We start from the raw sequence: 21,499 nt of genomic DNA, 5'->3' as shown, positions 1-21,499 counted from the left end.
CCTAACCCAACCTTCATGATTCGGGCTTGGGTTGAGTTCGGGTTCATAGGGGTTTAGTTGGGTTCAAGTTTTAATAGAGTTTGGACTTACTCGGGTTGGGTTCGGGTACACTATACACCCAACTTATCGAGTTCATCTTATAAAATTGTATTTTTTTATGATTTTTTAAATTTTGAACCAAACAACTCCAATATTGGTTAAAATACCATTTATACATCACCATCCAAACAAAAATTAGAGAAGACAACTTGGCCTACTAATTAAACCAGGCAAAGTTGAAATTAAATTACAAGACGTATACCAAAAGCTTCAACCAAAAGAAATGTAAAAGTAACAGTATCATTCATTATTCATATGAAAACTGCTAATAAACTTCAGATATAGTCACTCAAAAACTTATCAATGACTCAAATAATATGAATGGGATAGATAATATGTGCATGAGTGAATTTGGGCTTAAAATGGAGTTAAATTTGGGTTGACATGGACCGGAAATGCATCAACCCAACCCAATAAACGATTGGATTGAGGTCGGGTTAAATTTGGGCAAATATTTTCTTCATTCTAACCCGCTCAATCGAGTTTGAAATCAGATTGGACACGAACAGATTCTGATTAGCCAACCCAAGCATTATGGGTTTAAGCCGGTCAGTTCAAAAGTTTGGGCATAACATGTAACAAGACCGTTGCGGTTAAGGCCTGCCGAAAATGACGATGATCGGAGCTGGGCCTCTAGATTTTATAAAATACAGGAGCTGCAGTGTAATCTGTGATGAAAATAGAGTTTGCTCCATTAAAACAGAAAACCAAATTCCATACATTGAAGTTGAAAAGGTAAATCTAAATTTTAAGACGATATCGAGAGTTCGTAAGATAGAGAAGAAAACATCAACAACCAAAGACAGCAATGTCTTTGCGACTTAGCCTAATTAACATTTCAAAATACGCCTTCACCACAACAACGAAATTCAAGTAGAACAAGAGAAACAAGTACATACATTTTCCTCACGCGATATCCCCAACGTACTCTTTCCTGAGATCCAGCAGCTTAGCCATTTCCAGTGCATAAGCTCATACATGCCTCGGGTAAAAGTACAACTCGAACGATACACTGGATTTAAGTAATTGGGAAAAAACATAAGAGCACGCACATGAATGTACACAAGATAAGGTAAGTGAATCAGAATGAACGAAAACCTAAACAATCTTGTTTTCTTTCAGAAGCATGTTACTGAAAAGAAAAGAAAAATTAAAAGTAGAGAACCTCTATCTAGTTTGCAAAATTCCAACAGGAACAACATCTGATTTTGTTATAATCATGAAGAACTGGAGGGAACAAACAACACCTCCCAAAGACGGGTATATAACATCAAAATTTAAACACTAATTAATGTATAAAAGCAAAAACACGCGAAGGAAAAACATTACATACCTTCCAGTGGATCTGTTTGGGTCTATAGCCAGAGGCTGGCTGCCTTCCCTGACAGAAACAAGGCTTTCTGCATAAAGAACAGCTTGAATATATAGTGGATTTTCAATGCCATGAATAGGAAGGTCTTTGAGCTTTTGAGTGCGTATGTTATAGGAGACAACACATCCGTCAGTGGCCGTCAGAAGAAGCTCGTCATTCTTCCAAAATACCAATGGAATCTCTATACTTGGTACAGATTCGATTGTTAAGCGTTTCTTACTCCATGGACTTTTTACCCCATCGGTAGAATCATCCATCTCCCATATATCAAAGATAGAAAGTCCAGTTCCTTCATCTTTGCAGTAGCAAAACAAAGCAATGGATTCATTCCATACTGCAAGGCTGCAATTCCATGCAAATCTCTCCAGGGAATCATACGGAACTGGTATATTACGAAATACCTCCTCACCCATATCAAATGTAAGGATGAAATCGTTATTATGGAGATCCGTAGCAAACCAATAAAAAACCCCCTTGAAGTAGAAATAAAAAGAAGGTGTCCAGATGACAGAACAATCGATTTCAAACTTGACCTCTCTCCAAGAATCAGCACCTAAAGTGCATACCTCTGCTTTTCTAGGCCCTGGCAAAAATTTCACAATTCTAACCGCCTTGTATGTTTCAGCTTTGGAATCATACCCAAATCCGATGGCATTGGTAATGGTATCCACTCCATCAGCAATATCTGGTTGTGCGGGAGGGAGGAGCAGACAAGACTTGGGAAGAAACTGAAATTCCATGATAGCTGGATTGACTAAAGCAATATCCTCGGGACACAAGTGAAGACTTAGACAAAAAATCCCATCACAATAACCCGCAATTTCAAAATTAGGGGAAGATATACTCAGCAAAGGATGCACAGCACCAAGATCCTCAACACGGTCATCATCGTCGCTAACATCCTTGCAAACATTAAGCAATGACAATAAAACGTGCTTCCTATCATCCTCCACATTTTTAACAGTATGTTTTACAACAATGCTGGTGGAGGAATCTGATTTCGATTTCAAATTCGAGTTAGAAAGGTGACTCGCCACAAAGCTAGGACTATCAATTAGATCACACCACAGCTTGTGGACGCATTTGAATCGCATCAAAGATTTTGGTGGTAATCGAGACAGGATTTGCACCACCATATCATCCGTCAAATTACTCGACTTTGCCATGAACTAATTAATTAATTTCTCCTCTTCTACGTTTCCTTTTATGCTTTTCAGCAAATTAAATAAGGCAGAACAATGATGGAGCAAGATCAAGGGAAATCTTACCTTGGATTTCCGATTGTGCCGAGTCCAAGAGGAGAAATTGATTAAACTTCAAAATCCATTCAAATTCCTCTTTGGAGCAACTGAGATTCCTTCATTTCCAAACACTAGTTGCTTCTTTCCGCTTGGCTCTGACTAATCTCTCTGTTATAGTCAAAGCTCAGTCATACTGATATTTCTCTCTAGGGTTTGTTCTTCTTCTTTTGCTGCTGTTTGATGATGGAACGGTTCGGGGGACCCATTGGACTTATATAAACTAAAAAGGAAAAAAAATGGTCCAAATGTGGATGCCATTTATTATCTGTCTCGAGAACATACTTTACGTTACAATTTATATCAAGAAAGAAGTGAACAATAATCCATATATATATAGGACATGATTCCCGCGCACCATTTTTTTTTAACACCCTATATATTTGTGGATATTATACTAAATAAATCAAAAGGAGAATCAAGGAACATAAATAAACAGGGGTCTGCAGGTGGAGGAATGGGGTGTGCGGATATCAGTTTCCTAAATCGAGAGTATTTTGACAATTTCCCAATAAATTAATATAAATGGCCAATTTTCCCATACGGCCATGTTTCCCCGCATTTCATCTAAACCTTCTATTGAAAATGTCACATTTCAAAATTAATAATAACAACATTAAGAAAGAAAATATAACAAACATAATAGAAGATTTAATGACCAACATGCTACTTTTTGGATGCAATTTGGATAAATTTGAAGATAGGGAGAAATTGGTCATTCATAGTCTTTTAGGGAAGAAACTGGCAACAATAAAACTTTATGGGTAATATTGGCAATGGGATACAAGTTAGGGGGGGGGGGGGGGGGAATCGGCGAATTACTCTTCTTTATGTATAGAGAAACCAAAACTCAAGTGAAGCTTTATGTTAGTGTCAGTCGTGATTAATTTAAACAATGGAAATTAAAGAAAAGAAAACATGGTGATCAATAATCTGCAACGAGAGAAGATCCCTTGAAAAGATTTATTTGGAGCACTGCATCCAACTAAAGAAGATGGGGCGGAAATAATATAGGTTTACTAGGTCTATGTGGGAGTACAGAGTTGGCTAGATTACGATAAATAAAAGGTATCAAGGTCATTTATGAATGAATAAATTTGTTGTTAAGATTTTCCCTAATGGTGGTTGAGGACATGACATCAGGTAGGAATAGCAACAACAACAACAACAACAACAACAACAAAGCCTTTTCCCACTAAGTGGGGTCGGCTATATGAATCCTAGAACGCCATTGCGCTCGGTTTTGTGTCATGCCCTCCGTTAGATCCAAGTACTCTAAGTCTTTTCTTAGAGTCTCTTCCAAAGTTTTCCTAAGTCTTCCTCTACCCCTTCGGCCCTGAACCTCTGTCCCGTAGTCACATCTTCGAACCGGAGCGTCAGTCGGCCTTCTTTGCACATGTCCAAATCACCAGAGCCGATTTTCTCTCATCTTTCCTACAATTTCGGCTACTCCTACTTTACCTCGGATATCCTCATTCCCAATCTTATCCTTTCTCGTGTGCCCACACATCCCACGAAGCATCCTCATCTCCGCTACACCCATTTTGTGTACGTGTTGATGCTTCACCACCCAACATTCTCTGCCATACAACATCGCTGGCCTTATTGCCGTCCTATAAAATTTTCCCTTGAGCTTCAGTGGCCTACGACGGTCACACAACACGCCGGATGCACTCTTTTCATCCAGCTCGTATTCTATGGTTGAGATCTCCATCTAATTCTCCGTTCTCTTGCAAGATAGATCCTAGGTAACGAAAACGGTCGCTTTTTGTGATCTTCGCTAGATTGCTCCGGTCATTAGTGTGGATAAGTATATAAATGGATAGAGATAGGAAAGCAAACACAAGATGTACGTGGTTCACCCAGATTGGCTACGTCCACGGAATAGAAGAGTTCTCATTAATTGTGAAGGGTTTACACAAGTACATAGGTTCAAGCTCTCCTTTAGTGAGTACGAGTGAATGATTTAGTACAAATGACATTAGGAAATATTGTGGGAGAATGATCTCGTAATCACGAAACTTCTAAGTATCGGAGTGTGGTGTCGTCTTGACTTGCCTTATCTGTCTCATAGGTCGATGTGGCATCTTCTCTGGAAGTACTCTTCCTCCATCCAGGGGTGGTATCTTTAACTGGTGGAGATGCATAAGGTAATGTATCAATTTCACTTGAAGCTTACTTGTAGTTTCAGGCTTGGTCAAGCGCGATACAAACCATGTAGTAGGAGTCCCCCAAGTCGCCGAGCTAGGGGGTCTGCTGAAAAAGGTGACAGACAAGGTAAGCAATCAGAGCTCCGACTGATTGTTCACCTTCTCCCCATCTTGCAGCATCATGAAGGATAAAGAGAAGAAAAATGAGAAGAGATGATATGAGATACTTTTGCTTTTGAAGAAGTAAATTTCCACAGGCTTATTCTTGAACTGAGCTGGAGGGTTTTCTGGTTTCCTCCAGAGTATAAAGCCGACTGAAGAATTTGAGGGTCAAAACAAGTCCATCAAATCTAGAGTACGTTCCACCCTGCTGATATGGGATACTTTTGCTTTTGACAGAGTAATGGATGTATCGGCACGTGTGCTGTTACGCTTGTCTCCACATGCTTCCTTGTATCCTTCGCACTTGCCCTATCTGTTCCTCAAGCAGATGCGGAATCTTCCCTGGAAACATAAGATGATGAAGATGAGTACTCGAGAGCAATGCCAGGTAAGTAATCAGGTAAGGGGTTCCAGGCAGTCAGTTCCTGGCTGGAAGCTTGATTCCAAGTGCTGACTGATTGCTCTCTTTCTCCTTGTCTTGCAGGTAAAAACAAGGCCAAAAGAAAAAACAGGGAAAAAGCATGATATGGGATACTCTTGCTTTTAACCCTGATGATATGAGATATTCTTGCTCTAGTATAGCTTGTTTGCAGAGGTATTATCGGGGGGAAAGAAAGCTGAATATTTCGAAAGGCTTTGTTGGGAGTGCCCTCTCAGATATGATGAAGGGTTGAGCATTTTTGCAGGTCTGCCTGTCCGTTGGGGATGGAGGTCGACATATATAGGAGTCTCCCTAACAACAAGTAGTAATGCTATTCCTTTACCCTGCTTGGTCATAGCACGGTAGTGGGAGCTGCCAGTTTCACATGTTTTAACTCTGTCAGAGCACTTTGAAAAAGTGGTCTGTGGTATCTGGCTCTCGAGATTCGGAGAACGATGCCTCTTCGATTTTTGAGAAAGCAATCATGCTGGGGGTCTGACTCTCGAGATTCGGAGAGCAGTGTCTCTTCGATTTTTGAGGAAGTAATCATGTTGGGAGTCTGGCTCTCGAGATTCGGAAGGCGGTGCCTCTTCGATTTTGGAGCAAGCAATCTTGTTGGGAGTGTTGTCTCGAATGTGAGTAAAGGTTGGACATGTTTGCTAGTCTACCTTGCCACGAAGCACAAAGGTTGACACACAGGGACTTTCCAATTATCCAGCAATGGTACTGTTCCTTTACCCTCTCTTCGATTTTGAGAAAGTAGTCATGTTGGGAGTCTGGCTCTCGAGATTCGGAGGAAGGTGCCTCTTCGATTTTGGAGCAAGCAATCTTGTTGGGACTGTTTTCTCGAATGTGAGTAAAGGTTGGGCATGTTTGCTAGTCTACCTTGCCACGAAGCACAGAGGTTGACACACAGGGACTTTCCAATTATCCAGCAGTGGTACTGTTCCTTTACCCTTGTGGGTAATAATATGGTAGCTAGACCTTCAAAATTTATGTGTCTAAACTTTGTTAGTGCTGTTTCTTTGCTATTCTTTTACCTTTCTTGGTCAGAGCGATGTAGTGGGAGCTGCAAGCTTCACGTGCTCAACTTTGGCAGAGAACTTTGGCAAAGTGATTTGTGGTACCCATGAGTTATTGTTGCGTGTGGGAAGTGGGTGATTGAACAGTAAGATTCATGTGCTTTCTACTTCACCAGAAGTCTTCGACAGAATGCCCATAATTTCTGCAAAGCTGAGTGTGCGTGTGACAGGTGCTGACAAGGCTAGAAAAGTAGGTGCCTCTTCGATTTCTGAGATCGGCCCTCGTGGTCTCTGAGCAGCCCAGCTTTTGAGAAAGCGAGCGCCTCTTCGATTGATTCGGAGAACGGTGCCTCACCGATTTTTGAGAAAGCAATCATGCTGGGGCTCTGGCTCTCGAGATTCGGGGAGCAGTGTCTCTTCGATTTTTGAGAAAGTAATCATGTTGGGAGAGTGGCTCTCGAGATTCGGAGGGTGGTGCCTCTTCGATTTTGGAGCAAGCAATCTTGTTGGGAGTGTTTTCTTGACTGTGAGTAAAGGTTGGGCATGTTTGCTAGTCTACCTTGCCACGAAGCACAGAGGTTGACACACAGGGACTTTCCAATTATCCAGCAATGGTACTGTTCCTTTACCCTCTCTTCGATTTTTAAGAAAGTAGTCATGTTGGGAGTCTGGCTCTTTAGATTCGGAGGACGGTGCCTCTTCGATTTTGGAGCAAGCAATCTTATTGGGAGTGTTTTCTCGAATGTGAGTAAAGGTTGGGCATGTTTGCTAGTCTACCTTGCCACGAAGCACAGAGGTTGACATACATGGACTTTCCAATTATCCAGCAGTGGTACTGTTCCTTTACCCTTGTGGGTAATAATATGGTAGCTAGACCTTCAAAATTTATGGGTCTAAACTTTGTTAGTGCTGTTTCTTTGCTATTCTTTTACCCTTCTTGGTCAGAGCGATGTAGTGGGAGCTGCAAGCTTCACGTGCTCAACTTTGGCAGAGAACTTTGGCAAAGTTATCTGTGGTACCCATGAGCTATTGTTGCGTGTGGGAAGTGGGTGATTGAACAGTAAGATTCATGTGTTTTCTACTTCCCCAGAAGTCTTTGACAGAATGCCCATAATTTCCGCAAAGCTGAGTGTGCGTGTGACAGGTGCTGACAAGGCTGGAAAAGTAGGTGCCTCTTCGATTTCTGAGATCGGCCCTCGTGGTCTCTAGGGAGCCCAGCTTTTGAGAAAGCGAGCGCCTCTTCGATTTCTGAGATCGGCCTTCGTGGTCTTTGAGCAGCCCAACTTTTGAGAAAGCAAACGGCTCTTCGATTTCTGAGATCAACCCTCGTGATCTCTAAGCAGCCCAACTTTTGAGAAAGCAAACGCCTCTTCGATTTCTGAGCAGGCGCCTCTTTGATTTCTGAAGCTCCGTCGAGTGCAGATTTTTATAGAGGCTGGCATTAAGTTCCAAAGCACACTTGAATCTCCACCAGTAGAAGTTTCATTCTTGCACTTCTAAGATCTTGATTTGTCCGACCTCTTCTCTCTTCAACACCTTTGAAAATGTCTGGCCCCTCCGACCGTCGTTTTGACTTGAACCTTGTTGAAGAGGCAGCCCCGCCTTCTCCAGACAACATATGGCGCCCATCCTTCGTCTCCCCAACTGGTCCTCTTACCGTTGGGGATTCCGTGATGAAGAATGATATGACCGCTGCGGTGGTGGCCAGGAACCTTCTCACTCCCAAAGATAACAGACTACTTTCCAAACGGTCTGATGAGTTAGCTGTTAAGGATTCGCTGGCTCTCAGTGTTCAGTGTGCAGGTTCTGTGTCTAATATGGCCCAACGCCTATTTGCTCGAACCCGCCAAGTTGAATCATTGGCGGCTGAAGTGATGAGTCTCAAACAGGAGATTAGAGGGCTCAAGCATGAGAATAAACAGTTGCACCGGCTCGCACATGACTATGCTACAAACATGAAGAGGAAGCTTGACCAGATGAAGGAAACTGATGGTCAGGTTTTACTTGATCATCAGAGATTTGTGGGTTTGTTTCAAAGGCATTTATTGCCTTCGTCTTCTGGGGCTGTACCGCGTAATGAAGCTCCAAATGATCAACCTCTGATGCCTCCTCCTTCTAGGGTTCTGTCCAGTACTGAGGCTCCAAATGATCCCCCTCCGGTGCCTTCTCTTTCTGGGGCTCTACCGACTGCTGAGACTTCTCCTAAGCAACCTTTGTGAAGGCTCCCTCTTGTGTGTTTATTTTGACTCATGTATATGTACATATTTGTAGCTTATCGGGGATATCAATAAATAAGCTTTCCTTCATTTCAACGTATTGTGTTAAATACACCAAAGCCTTCTTCGCTAAGTTCTTTGAATTTTCTTTTGTTGAAGCTTGTATGTTGAAGCTTTCTGAGTGGAGCATGTAGGTTGGGGTAGTGTTCCCTTAATTTCCCGAGTGAGGAAAACTTCTTGGTTGGAGACTTGGAAAATCCAAGTCACTGAGTGGGATCGGCTATATGAATCTTAGAACGCCATTGTGCTCGATCCTGTGTCATGTCCTTCGTTAGATCCAAGTACTCTAAGTCTTTTCTTAGAGTCTCTTCCAAAGTTTTCCTAGGTCTTCCTCTACCCCTTCGGCCCTGAACCTCTGTCCCATAGTCGCATCTTCTAATCGGAGCGTCAGTAGGCCTTCTTTGCACATGTCCAAACCACCGTAACCGATTTTCTCTCATCTTTCCTTCAATTTCGGCTACTCCTACTTTACCCCGGATATCCTCATTCCTAATCTTATCCTTTCTCGTGTGCCCACACATCCAACGAAGCATCCTCATCTCCGCTACACCCATTTTGTGTACGTGTTGATGTTTCACCGCCCAACATTCTGTGCCATACAGCATCGCCGGCCTTATTGCCGTCCTATAAAATTTTCCCTTGAGCTTCAGTGGCATACGGCGGTCACACAACACGCCGGATGCACTCTTCCACTTCATCCATCCAGCTTGTATTCTATGGTTGAGATCTCCATCTAATTCTCCGTTCTTTTGCAAGATAGATCCTAGGTAACGAAAACGGTCGCTCTTTGGTATTTCTTGATCTCCGATCCTCACCCCTAACTCGTTTTGGCCTCCATTTGCACTGAACTTGCACTCCATATATTCTGTCTTTGATCGGCTTAGGCGAAGACCTTTAGATTCCAACACTTCTCTCCAAAGGTTAAGCTTTGCATTTACCCCTTCCTGAGTTTCATCTATCAACACTATATTGTCTGCGAAAAGCATACACCAAGGAATATCATCTTGAATATGTCCTGTTAACTCATCCATTACCAACGCAAAAAGGTAAGGACTTAAGGATGAGCCTTGATGTAATCCTACAGTTATGGGAAAGCTTTCGGTTTGTCCTTCATGAGTTCTTACGGCAGTCTTTGCTCCTTCATACATATCCTTTATAGCTTGGATATATGCTACTCGTACTCCTTTCTTCTCTAAAATCCTCCAAAGAATGTCTCTTGGGACCCTATCATACGCTTTTTCCAAATCTATAAAGACCATGTGTAAATCCTTTTTCCCATCTCTATATCTTTCCATCAATCTTCGTAAGAGATAGATTGCCTCCATGGTTGAGCGCCCTGGCATGAACCCGAATTGGTTGTCCGAAACCCGTGTCTCTTGCCTCAATCTATGCTCCATGACTCTCTCCCAGAGCTTCATTGTATGACTCATTAGCTTAATACCCCTATAGTTCATGCAATTTTGTACGTCGCCCTTATTCTTGTAGATAGGCACCAAAGTGCTCGTTCGCCACTCATTTGGCATCTTCTTCGTTTTCAAAATCCTATTGAAAAGGTCAGTGAGCCATGTTATACCTGTCTCTCCCAAAACTTTCGTCTGGGCCTATTGCTTTTCTATGCTTCATCTTCTTCAAAGACACACTATTTAAATTTGGCTTGCCTAGTGTTCAGCATAATTATAAGTTTAATGTTCTTCATTTCTACATGGATATACCATAAAAAGCTTCCAGAAAAACTGTTTCTTAGAGAAGCATTTCCAAATGGACTATAGATGTCCTAATTTACAGAATTTAAGCCAGTCAGTCAAGAGTTAGTTTATGCATTTTTACTCACCCCCTAACCATTGTGTAGCCTTACCTCCCTCCAGATTGTGCCATATGTTTAAAAGACTAACCATAATTAGTCTATGCATTTAATTATTTCTTACCAATAATTAAGCAATAAACTTACCATTCAAAAGCCCACTGAATGCAGCTTCCAAACATGATTCATTAAAACTACTTAATGAATGTTGTTGTTAAGGCCTTGCAAGGCTGATAATGGTCAGAGTTGGGGCTCTTGACTTTATAATTGGTGCAGCTCTATTCATTCAGAAGCTGCAATCTGTAATGGAAAGAGATTAGAGTTTGTGGCATTGAGCAAATTTGGCACCGTATTCTATATATACAAGCTCAAAGTAGCCACTCTTTGGTATCCTAACTTTTAGACAACATAAAAAGTTCATATGATCAGAGTGACTAGTCAGAAATCATATTTCTATTTTGGCCTAATGAAAAATTCAAAAGTTAGTTCACATCGAAAACGACATTCAATACTTTAATGATTTATGAGACAATGATACCCTATTAAATGGCGGCTCAATTTACTGTCGAGGATTGCTGATAAAGTAAGCTTGAGAGGAACTGGTCTAAACTAGACAAGAGGAGTAAACTATTCAAACTATGCACAACAAGGACATGGTTAGTACTTACAAGGAACTCTCTTCAGGTTGCTTTCAGTTGCACAACTCCAACAGCAGATTCTATACTTCATGGTTTCCAAATGAAGTGTTTTGATCTTCCCCTGGGCTTGGCATTAACCGAAGTTGATGGTCGGAAGGGCAAGTCTTGTGAAGTTGCCATTGCTACATTGGCCCCGCCTTGAACTCTTCCTCTTGTCACAGTTTGTGAAGGTGATGGCAATACAGCAGATTGCTGTGTGAACTCCATTCGCCTTGATGATGACATGGCTTGACTGCCTCTTCCTCTTCCTTTTAGCACGAAACCACAACAAAAACGTCAAACTAAGCCTTAAGTTAACAAAGTAAAATTTGCATGTACGATTCTCTCACTTAGTGTTCGAGAAGAAGATGCAAATTGAGTTTCATTGCCTTTGCCTGTGGCTCTCCCTTTTCCTCTGCCCATTGGTCTACCTCTTCCCCTAAATGAACAAAAACACTCACTCGGTCTAAACTGGGTTGTGTGATTACGCAATAAATGAAATAATGAGAAAATGTACAGCATCACTTACTGATTCAGCATGGGCTGCGGAACTCAGCCCAGGAGCTTCATTTTGAGTTTTGGCTGAACTTGCATCTACCTGCACCACACAAAATTAATAATTACCAAAGTCAAGTACATGTATTGAAATATAGCCAGAAAACCAATAAAGTACATGTTGGTTCCAGAGTTGTGCTGCTTACATTACACATATTAAAACATAGCACTTCTAATTTTCAGTATCACCAAGGGAATCAAATACTTAAATTTTCTGTATCATCAACAATCAAAACAGCATGGGCAGCAGAACTCGGTCTGGTATGAGCTTCATTCTGAGTTTGGGGTGAACTTCAAGTGCATGTAATAAAATATAGCCTCAATCCAATAAGGTACATGCTGGTTCCAGAGCTGTGTTGTTCACACATATTAACTATAGCACCTCTAATTTTCAGTATCATCAAGGGAATCAAGTAATTACTTTTTCTGTATCATTAAGGATCGAAACAACATATTCTTGTCCAAGCACAACCCTTTTTTCTGTTTTTGGGTGCCATCATCACATGAAACCACTTTATCACCAAAGTACTCTTGCCTAGGATCAAGCAGCTACGCCATTTTCAGAGCATAGGCTCATTCACCCATTGTGCACTGGCCTCTTCTAAAAATGACCTAACATAAGTGTCACATGGCAACCAAAATTAAAAGATTTAAGTAAATGGGGAAAAACATAAGAGCATGCACATGCATCTACTCTTGATAAAACTGTCGTACCCAGTGCACAAGGCTCCCGCTTTACGCAGGGTCTGGGAGAGGTGAATGTCGGCTAGCCTTACCCCCATTTATGGAGAGGCTGCTCCCAAGTTGATAAAACTGTAAATGAATTAAAATAAAAAACCTAATTAACCTTGTTTCATGTGAGAGAAGCACACTCCTGAAAGGGAAAAAACAACTTAGTAATTGATTAAAGTAGAGAACCTCTCTCTAGTTGCAAATAATTGTAAGGTAGGCAAAATTGTTCTACATTACTATCTTATAATCATGTGTATCTGAAGGGAACAAACAACACCTCACAAAGAAAGGTGTCTGCATTGAAATTGGAATGCAAATTATGTTACAAATGCAAAACCACAGAAAGGGAAGCATTGCATACCTTGCAGAGAGTCTGTTTGGATCTGCGCCCTTAAACTTGTTGTCTCCATTGACAGAAACAATGATCTCGACCTAAACAACAACTTCAGTACATGGATTATCTTCAATTCCATAAAAAAGAAGGTATTTGAGCTTTTGCGTGCGTACATTATAGGAGACACTATGTCCATCAGTGGCCACCATAAAAGGTTCATCACTCAAACAAAATTCCAGAGGAATCTCAATTCTTGGCTCAGACTCCAAAGTCCAGTTTCTTCTTCACTGTGAAACGAAATCAGCATCATGGATTGATTCCATACCATCCGACAATTTGCAGGAATTTGCCTTTAATTGAAGCTAGACTTGGAAACCCATTCAAATTCCTCACCGCGACGCGAGGGACTGGGAATCCTTCATTTCCGAGCACTCCTCGGCGTCTTCCTTCGTCCTTTCCGGCTCTGACGACTGACAATGCTCTCTAGGGTTTCTCTCTTCGTTTCCGAACACTGGTTTGAATTTCCGAAACAAAAAATAGTTACCGGTTTTGCCGTTTGCCGCCGTGAGGCTCGCGCTCTCTGTTTTTTATGTAACGGGTTCGGGATTTCGGGCCGCGCATTTGGGCTTTACAAACTAAAAAGAAAAGGAACTTTAACGAAAAGCACCCGCTACTGTTCATTTTAACGAAAAATCACATTTTTACACTAAAAAGTCAATCCTGGTACTATTCATTTTACCCTTTATTTTGTCCTTATCATTAAAACTCAAAGTTTTCAAACTCTTTTCATTAGTTTTCCTAAAAGAAAAAACACCGTCCAAATGTTTTTCCTCTTTTAGGTCCCGTCTTGATCTGTTTAAGTGCTTTTCGATATGCCTTTGATATCGGTATCGATTGCCTTTGATGAAAATGATGGAAATTTTTTTGATAATATTGACACTTAAAATAAATTTTAGTGAATGTCATATAGTCAATATTTAACCGATATGTCGAAAATATCGAGAAAATCTGTTGATTTTAACGAAATTTAATAAATATCATGTAAAGTTTAAACTTCACCTCCCTTTTTCATATCTTTATCTAATTTTTTCGATATTTCAATTAAAATATCGACTGCATCGACAAAAAAAATTCAAAAAACACACTTGTAACTGGGTTCAGGCCTCCTTCCAAAGATTGGAATGAGGCGTGCCATCAAGTTGACACTTGACGTGATCCGACGGTCGTACACTAAGATTTCCTACACAGTAAAGGTCAAGTTATGCTCCGACATGCACAAATTGCAACTTGCACACATAATCCTCAACATAAAAATAGGATTTCCATCACAAATGGCTCATGTAATATTCCGAATTCATTATTTTCGTTTTATTTTTTTATTTCGATCAATATTATGTCCATTCTCCTGCATCAATGTCATCTTTTACGTCAATCTCTACCATTTACCTGTCAAAATCCACACATGACCATTTTTTAAAGGATTACTCGTCTGAACACTCTAAATACGAGCCCTTATCACACCAACCATGAACCAGTAGTAAAAAACCCTAAAGTACACAAATAAGGAGTGTTTAGAAACTTAGCAATCTTAATGACGAGACGACCGCAAGGTCCACCACCAATAACACCAATGGAATGGATAATAAGAGTAGTCAACGAAAACCAAACTTTTCATTTATTTTCCTCTATATATTCGTAAGAGCTACAAAGTACATTAAGTGAAGTAATTATTGGTCACAAGCTGGGATTAAACAATGTCCCTAATCAAAGATATTTAGCTATCTACAGTAAACCAGAATAAAACAGACACTTAAAAAACTTGATTTGAGCACAACATACGGTATATAATATGTATAATCCTAGAGTCTAGAATCCTTTCTTTTCTTTGGTAATATCCACATGCCCTTGTCTTTGTCCTCCTTCTTGTTCCCAGGTTTCCTGAGCTCCTCCTCCTCCTCCTCCTCCTCCTGCAGCGGCATCATCTGATTCTTCCGCCCACTCCTCCGCCACCAGTTTCTGCTGATAGTACCGGAAGGCCACGAGCAATATAAACGCTGCAAAAACGTTGCTCGGTTTCATAATTATATCGTAAACAATGGAGAGGGAGAGCCACTGTGATTTTGCAATTACTAGAAAAAATGATAGACACTACGCGTAGAAGCGTTGGGACTTGTTTAACATACCTGCCCAAATTCGAGCGACGACAGAAGAGAGGTTCCAAACCAGTAGAAAAATGGCAATGGTCAATGGTTTCTTGTGAGTGCATGACTCCCATGCATCCCGAAATCGCCGAACCCAAAATTTAGCTGATCACGTCAATACCAAAGCATACATTGTTAGGACACATTGAGCTTGTGAAGGCTCTATAAAATAATTATAGCTCTCTTCTGAAAATACGTTCGGAGAAGGAGATTCGGAACTTGGGTCAAAAGGAACAAGCACGCATATGCTTTACAATTATAGTTGGAAACATATTTATGATACTACAATGGACTCTCCTTTAATTAATTCAAACCAACAACCATAAATAAACGATCGTGGACATAAGAAAAAATATATATGTCATTATGTACGTGTGGAAATCACTTCTTCGTTTAAATATTAATATAGTGAAAACTATAACAGATCCATTGGGCTTAGACCATAAATCCAACACAGTTGGGCCCATAAGGATTGAAGCCCATTATTTGCTTCAACTTTTAGTCGTTCATGGGACCTTACGATAATGTTAATTCATAGACTTATTTGTGTGGGACCATACCATAATGGATATCGTTTTCATTAACGTGGGGGTGTGGGGACCAATCAATTCCACGTTAGGGAGAGTGAGGGACCATCATCAAACTAACAGATACAGATCCATTACAATTTTAAAGGGTAGGTGAGTTTATAGGAGATTTTTAACCGTGCCGAAAAAAAATATACATCCGGTTACATATTTCTTTCGAGTTTACTACAAATTTATTGGACATAATATGTGCGTGTATGCAATGTGAGATGGATCAAAATGCCGGTGCGAATATCGTAGAAGAAGTGCGTGACGTAGTAATACTAATACATGCATGGAGTAAAAATAAGTTGATAAAAAGGGGCACAAGGGTAATAATTGGAGGAATGAATGAAATTTACCGTAGACGGTTATCTGGGCAGAATACAAAGAGCAGAGTTTGGGTAGGGTGAAAACTCCGAAAAAGCCTGCCATGTTGCACGAACAAGTCCACATCGTCAGTTAAAAAGTTAAAATAACGATCAGAAGTCTGAGTTTTCAGAGAATTTTTCACACTTGTCTCTCTGTTTTGGCTGCACTTGTGAAGAGATTCTTCAATGTGACCGTGTCACACGCGATGGTACATCACGTGTCGTTATATAAATAGTAGAATAAGTGTGTTAAAAAGTTAATAACTTAACAAATAAAATTTTCCACCACTTACATAAAAACACATGGTGTACCATTCGTATTCCCGTCACAACTAAAAATTTATCGCACTTGTGGGGTTGAAAACAACCCAACATTATCCTCTCCGTATTCTTTTGGTGAGGATCCTGGGGATCTGTGAATCGTGTCCGTTCATTGTATATCGTGCAGTCAGTTTTTATCAAGTACTGTTTGTGTTTAATTTTAAATAAAAATATTTAAAATAATTTCTGACAGAACGATGTACGATGAACGGACACGATTCACGGATTTCTGGATCCTCACAAAGAGGATCCGGATTCGAAAATGACAATAAAAACAGAACACAGCCTTCTCCTAGTTCATTCACTTTAGTGTTCCCCTTGATTTAAGTGTGTGTTATCTATACACCTATTTTTATTTTTTACACATTTCTCTTAATTTTTAGTTGGCGGATTGAATGAATTGAATAAGATCAATTGACAAAAATTAATAACGGTTTGTAAAAAGTAAAAAGAGATGTGTGAGTAGCACTACCATTGATCAAATTGTAAAATGTAAACTTAAGAAAAAACCCAATTTTCATGCTAATCCATTGTTATCGCTATAAGGTGATATTTTAATCTATTCTAATATGTGAGGAAGAAGATTTGAACGTAAGCGTAAAGAGGCAGCATGAACTATCTAAACCGACTGACCTAGCTCATCTTTAACATACTGTAAACTATTCTAATGTGTGAGGAAAAAGATTTAAGCGTAAGTTCAAAGAGACGGCATGACTGTCCTAACCAACTGACTAGCTCAACTTATAACGAGAGAACAAAAATTGGGACTTACCCACTTTGCACATGGTCCAAATGGTAATGGAGCTGCCACACCTGGCCAAAACAAAGAGCAGCACTGCCAACTGCAAAAGATACAATATACATCACCAACCTTTTTGTATCAACATTATCAGAAATAAAAATAGATAAATAAATAAATAAAAGGAAGGAAAAAAAAATAGAAAGTACCTTAATTGTGGTGGCAGGATCACCAGAGAACAAAGCTTTGAGCTTCAGCAGGAACTCATTCAAGTAAGGCAGAACCAGTCTTAGCAGCCAAATTGCTTCTTGCTCACCCACTACATAATTTGTATTATCTACTTCTAAAACTCCCCTGAAATATTAATTTTCCAAATTAAAGCAAAAGGGTGGTCAAAAAAATAATCTTAGTATGTGTATAAAAGTGAAAAGTAAATTACCTGCAAATAATGGACTTAAAGAGGAAGATGGCAGCTAGATAAAGAAGCCCAAGATAGGATATTACAGAAATAAAGCTGCAGGAATAAGGATTAAGTAAGATTAATTAGATTTAGCGGAAGGAAATGCAGAATTTAATTTTTTTTTTTGTTAATTTATTTTGATGAGGATTAAACTGACCTGATGTTAATATCCTTTGTGTAGGAGGATGATAGTATCACAAATGTTCCAATTCCAAACACAAAAACTGATCTTGATATATCTTTCCACATTATCAAATCCACTGAGAAAATAAAACGATGAAAACAGACGTGGATTAGACCGGTTGGTTAGTATGATATGCTCCTCCGATTACACCAAATTTCGAATCCCTTCTCCGTAGATTAAGAAATAAATTAGGAATTAAAACTCACCTAGACTTTGCAATCTGCTGTGTGTTTCTGGGAAGCTGCTGTGGCGCTCTTTTGAAGCTGAAACTAATTGGTGAAAAGAAAGGTCAAGATTAGAACCAAGAAGCAATCCCAACAAAACCCAAATCACTAAAATAACAATATGCAAATTGGGAGTTCTCTCAAGAAAGAATGATAAAGTGGAACGATACAGAGAAGATTAGTGCGAAAGGATGACAAGCATAAATCGAGAAATATGCAGATGTAGAATTCAAAAGAAATCAAGAAACTTACATGAAGTGTAATTATATTTGGGGACCTTTGGAAAAACAGTTGCCCGTTTTATAACAGGAGCTGGTGATTTCTTCAAGTTCAAGGAAATGGATTCCGGCGGCTTCTGAAGAAGCTTTTTCACTTCTCTGCGCTCAAGTTGGAGAAGCGCCGGACCGGACCCAGTTCTGACCGGACCGGCCGGCTTCTTCACCTCATTGACTTTCACCACCTTCGCTTCTTCTTTCACAATCTTGGCCGTTGGTTTCTCTTCTGGTGCTGCATTGACTTCCTTGATGTCAACACTCTTCTTTTCGATTCCAACCTCAATTTCCTCGTCCACCTCCTCCTCGGATTCATCTCCGCCGTCATCTCCGTCATTGTCCTCTTTCGCTTTACGATCATCATCAGATTTGAGCACACCGGCATTGCTCCCACCGCTCGATTTCACGACCATTTCTTCACACACACCGAACTCCTTACAATTCTCATCAGATCCATCGTCTCCAATCTCAGAATTCTCAACTGGGTTCTCCTCAATCTCCTTAACAGACACATCAACCGATTCGATTTCCTTATCAATTTCATCGGAGGCCTTATTCGGCTCCAATTTCGCCTTTTCCGATTGAATTGCACTCCCTGAAGCGTCATCAATTCCCCTGCTCGACTCCGATTCAACCGATTCCATTTCCTTATCAGATTCATCGGAGGCCTTATTCGGCTCCGATTTCGGCTTTTCCGATTGAATTGCACTCCCTGAAGGGTCATCAATTCCCCTGCTCAACTCCGATTTCACCTTCCTCAGCTGAATCGAATTCCTCTCAGCTCCCTCACCCAAATCACTAGAACTTTTCAGTAATTCACGTCTCGGCTTCCTAATCCCAATTGGGCTTCTCTCATTTTTCTCAGCAGAAACACCAATCTCTTTGGTTCCCTCAGATCTAAGCCTCCTCAGCTGAGCTGGGCTCTTCCTGATTCCATCGACAGAGACGCTCAGCTCCTTGCACTGTTCATCCGAATTCTTCACGGACTCTGTTTTCCCTTTCGAAATCTGAATCGGGCTCTTCTCCGAACCTTCAAAGGTCTCAGATTTCCAGGTCTTTCTCTTGCCAGAACTCGCCGCACCGCCGCCGCCAGCTGGAGCTCTCTTCAACCTCGCGCGAGTTGCGGCAGTAACCCCATTAGTACTAGTCTCTTCTGCATTGTCCTGATCGCCATTGAAGACCTTAACCCCGCCTTTAACTTGATCAACCTTCATTCTGCTCTCCCACACTGAGCCTGCAACCACACCGCTCTTCCTTCTTCCCACGTCCATTGCCTTTTATCTCGGTAATTAATCCTGTGCTTTTAGCTAGCAATGATGAGTAGTAAAATGGGCCATGGAAAGCTTTAAGCAGAAGAAATGGCGGTTGGTGGGGCGTGAGGCATTTGGATCTCTATGCCTTTGGGAAGCGATTGAGATAGCAAACGCACCGAGTACTAGATTTTGCTGTTAATTAGTCGTATCTTGTAAGGCGCTGGTCACTGACCCACCGGATTCCTCCTTTTTCTTCTTTCTCTGTTTGTTTTCCTTTTCTTGTTTCCTAGATTAATAATGTATGAATGTGCACAGAAATTTACCTAGATCTGTCGTGTTCCGTCAGTCGGATCAAATGAACCGTCCGACCTAGTCACAAAAAACCGGATGCCACCATTTTGTGGGCCGGATAATTCATCGAGACTAATAATCGAACACAAAAAGTTATCGTGTCAAAAGTAAAATAATGGTGTTATAATTCTATGTACACAATTATATGTTTAAACTTTTTAACATAACAGTGCGTGACTTATTTAAAATACCGTAAACGTCGTAATCGTAGGAGAGTTGAATGTGGTGAGAGCGATATGTAAAGTGAAAAGGCGAGGGATAGAAATCGGTGGGGATGAATGATTAGGGGTCGTGTTAAGGTAATTTCTTTTGTTCCTTTTTCGGGGGAGTGTTTGATTCCCTTATTAAAGCCTTGATTAGGTAGCTTTTCTGTATTGGATTGGAGGATCTCTATGGACACTGTGACCGAGGCAACCAAAAGTCATTGCTCTCACTACACTCACATGCAAATGGTGACTCTTGCTTCCTACATCCTAATTTTAGAGAGAGAGAGAGGGAGGGAGGTGGACTTTGGAAGCATATGGTGGTGGCAATAGTTTTATGTAATCATCACAGCCCTATAATTTCGAGGATGACTTACTTCTAGAGAGCCTTAACGAAAAACTTCTGATATTTTTCATTTTAACAAAAAATCATATTTTAATACTAAAAAATCAATCATGGTACTATTCACTTTACCCTTTATTTTTTCCTTATCGTTAAAACTCAAAGTTTTCAAGCTATTTTTATTAGTTTTCCTTTACTTATATGGTACGGTTATAGTGATTTCGTGCTAGTAATATATTGATATGTGTAAAGTTTTTATTTTTTGAATAAAATTATATTATTAATATGAGACGTTACGATATCAATAAGTTCGTGTACTTTGTAGTTGCTCTCTATAATTTGGCCAAGCTCCTCCACACATGACACATCCAATGCCGGAAAAGTGGCAGAAACTTTAAAACTTTTCTTTTGCTTTTGTGTTGTGTTGTAGATGATGATGTTTATTTGTGCCTAGTAAATTATGGCACGTTCTGTTTTTTTTCTCTTTTAATTTTCTTCTTTTTCCTCTTAATTCGGATAAAATAGGGCAAAAGGGGATGCTAAAGTGAGGAAGCTTCATACATTGTCAGTTGCAAGGACGACCTCATCTGTGGTACGACTATCAAGTGATATTGAAGACGGAGAATACGAAAACAAAACTTCAGATGCGATATAAAATGTTTTTAAGCATATAAGCTACATATGCTTTGTCGTTATTTGAGTTCAGTTTCTTTATTACAAGCGATATTCTACGTCGATTCGCATTGAGAATAAAATAGTTTCACATTGTAATCAATGTAAATCAACATTGTGCATTATTTACCATTTATAATGGCCATAATTAAGGGTGTTAGCTACCTAAAAAACCTAATCAGTTGACCCACTACATGAATATAGAAAAAGTAAGACATAATGCTTGATTATTATTGCTTAAGCCACATTTACCATAATTATATATTTGGTGGGAACTTAATTAAAGTGCCGCATGGAATTAGAATCTTGATTCCACTTTGGCAGGAGGTAACGACAACAAAGGATATGCAAATTAATTTTTATCTAAACTAATAATTAATAATAATTTGAAAGGACAAGGCCATCCCAATGATGTTTGGCTTCTGACTGATTGATGCCGA

General features: G+C 40.1%; 2 protein-coding genes across 8 annotated transcripts; both read right to left on the bottom strand.

The window, feature by feature from the left end:
• Positions 1–325: 325 nt before the first annotated feature.
• On the bottom strand, positions 326–13,447 carry LOC126604879 (F-box/kelch-repeat protein At3g06240-like). 7 transcript variants are annotated; one of them, XR_007616774.1, is made up of 10 exons: positions 13,073–13,447; positions 12,927–12,997; positions 12,255–12,445; positions 11,808–11,876; positions 11,629–11,717; positions 11,270–11,547; positions 10,749–10,901; positions 1,433–3,037; positions 999–1,111; positions 326–767 (listed from the first exon to the last, which is right to left on the bottom strand). XR_007616774.1 is itself a non-coding variant. In XM_050272204.1 (8 exons), the coding sequence occupies exons 7-8, from the start codon at positions 2,635–2,637 to the stop codon at positions 1,072–1,074; spliced, it is 1,245 nt and encodes a 414-aa protein (XP_050128161.1). In that variant the 5' UTR covers positions 2,638–3,037; positions 10,749–10,901; positions 11,270–11,547; positions 11,629–11,717; positions 11,808–11,876; positions 12,255–12,445; positions 12,927–13,447; the 3' UTR covers positions 771–1,071. The 7 variants fall into 7 exon arrangements, 1 of the variants encoding a protein (XP_050128161.1); XR_007616776.1 differs by having other exon boundaries at positions 1,433–2,992; positions 12,927–13,447; XR_007616775.1 differs by lacking the exon at positions 12,255–12,445.
• A 1,101-nt stretch (positions 13,448–14,548) lies between these two features.
• Positions 14,549–19,764, bottom strand: LOC126604528 (reticulon-like protein B21). Its single transcript, XM_050271808.1, has 9 exons — positions 18,218–19,764; positions 17,948–18,010; positions 17,715–17,817; positions 17,537–17,611; positions 17,307–17,451; positions 17,131–17,200; positions 16,029–16,094; positions 15,083–15,205; positions 14,549–14,953 (listed from the first exon to the last, which is right to left on the bottom strand). Exons 1-9 carry the CDS (start codon positions 19,506–19,508, stop codon positions 14,766–14,768), a joined length of 2,124 nt encoding a protein of 707 aa, XP_050127765.1. The 5' UTR covers positions 19,509–19,764; the 3' UTR covers positions 14,549–14,765.
• Between the last annotated feature and the right edge of the window lie 1,735 nt (positions 19,765–21,499).

This window comes from Malus sylvestris, chromosome 15 (genome assembly GCF_916048215.2).
Source record: "Malus sylvestris chromosome 15, drMalSylv7.2, whole genome shotgun sequence".
Lineage (NCBI taxonomy): Eukaryota > Viridiplantae > Streptophyta > Magnoliopsida > Rosales > Rosaceae > Malus > Malus sylvestris.
The sequence above is the reverse complement of the archived record's forward strand: the minus strand, read 5'-3'. Positions and strand labels throughout refer to the sequence as shown.

What these genes read in the sequence shown, in the direction of transcription:
- LOC126604528 (XM_050271808.1), bottom strand. Translation starts at nt 19,508, where the DNA reads ATGGACGTGGGAAGAAGGAAGAGCGGTGTGGTTGCAGGCTCAGTGTGG. An exon ending in TTGGACCATGTGCAAAGTGG is followed by an intron (nt 16,095 to 17,130) that starts GTAAGTCCCAAT and finishes GCAACATGGCAG; the next exon opens with GCTTTTTCGGAGTTTTCACC. An exon ending in CGTCGCTCGAATTTGGGCAG is followed by an intron (nt 14,954 to 15,082) that starts GTATGTTAAACA and finishes ACGTTTTTGCAG; the next exon opens with CGTTTATATTGCTCGTGGCC.
- LOC126604879 (XM_050272204.1), bottom strand. Translation starts at nt 2,637, where the DNA reads ATGGCAAAGTCGAGTAATTTGACGGATGATATGGTGGTGCAAATCCTG. An exon ending in CCAAACAGATCCACTGGAAG is followed by an intron (nt 1,112 to 1,432) that starts GTATGTAATGTT and finishes ACTTAAATCCAG; the next exon opens with TGTATCGTTCGAGTTGTACT.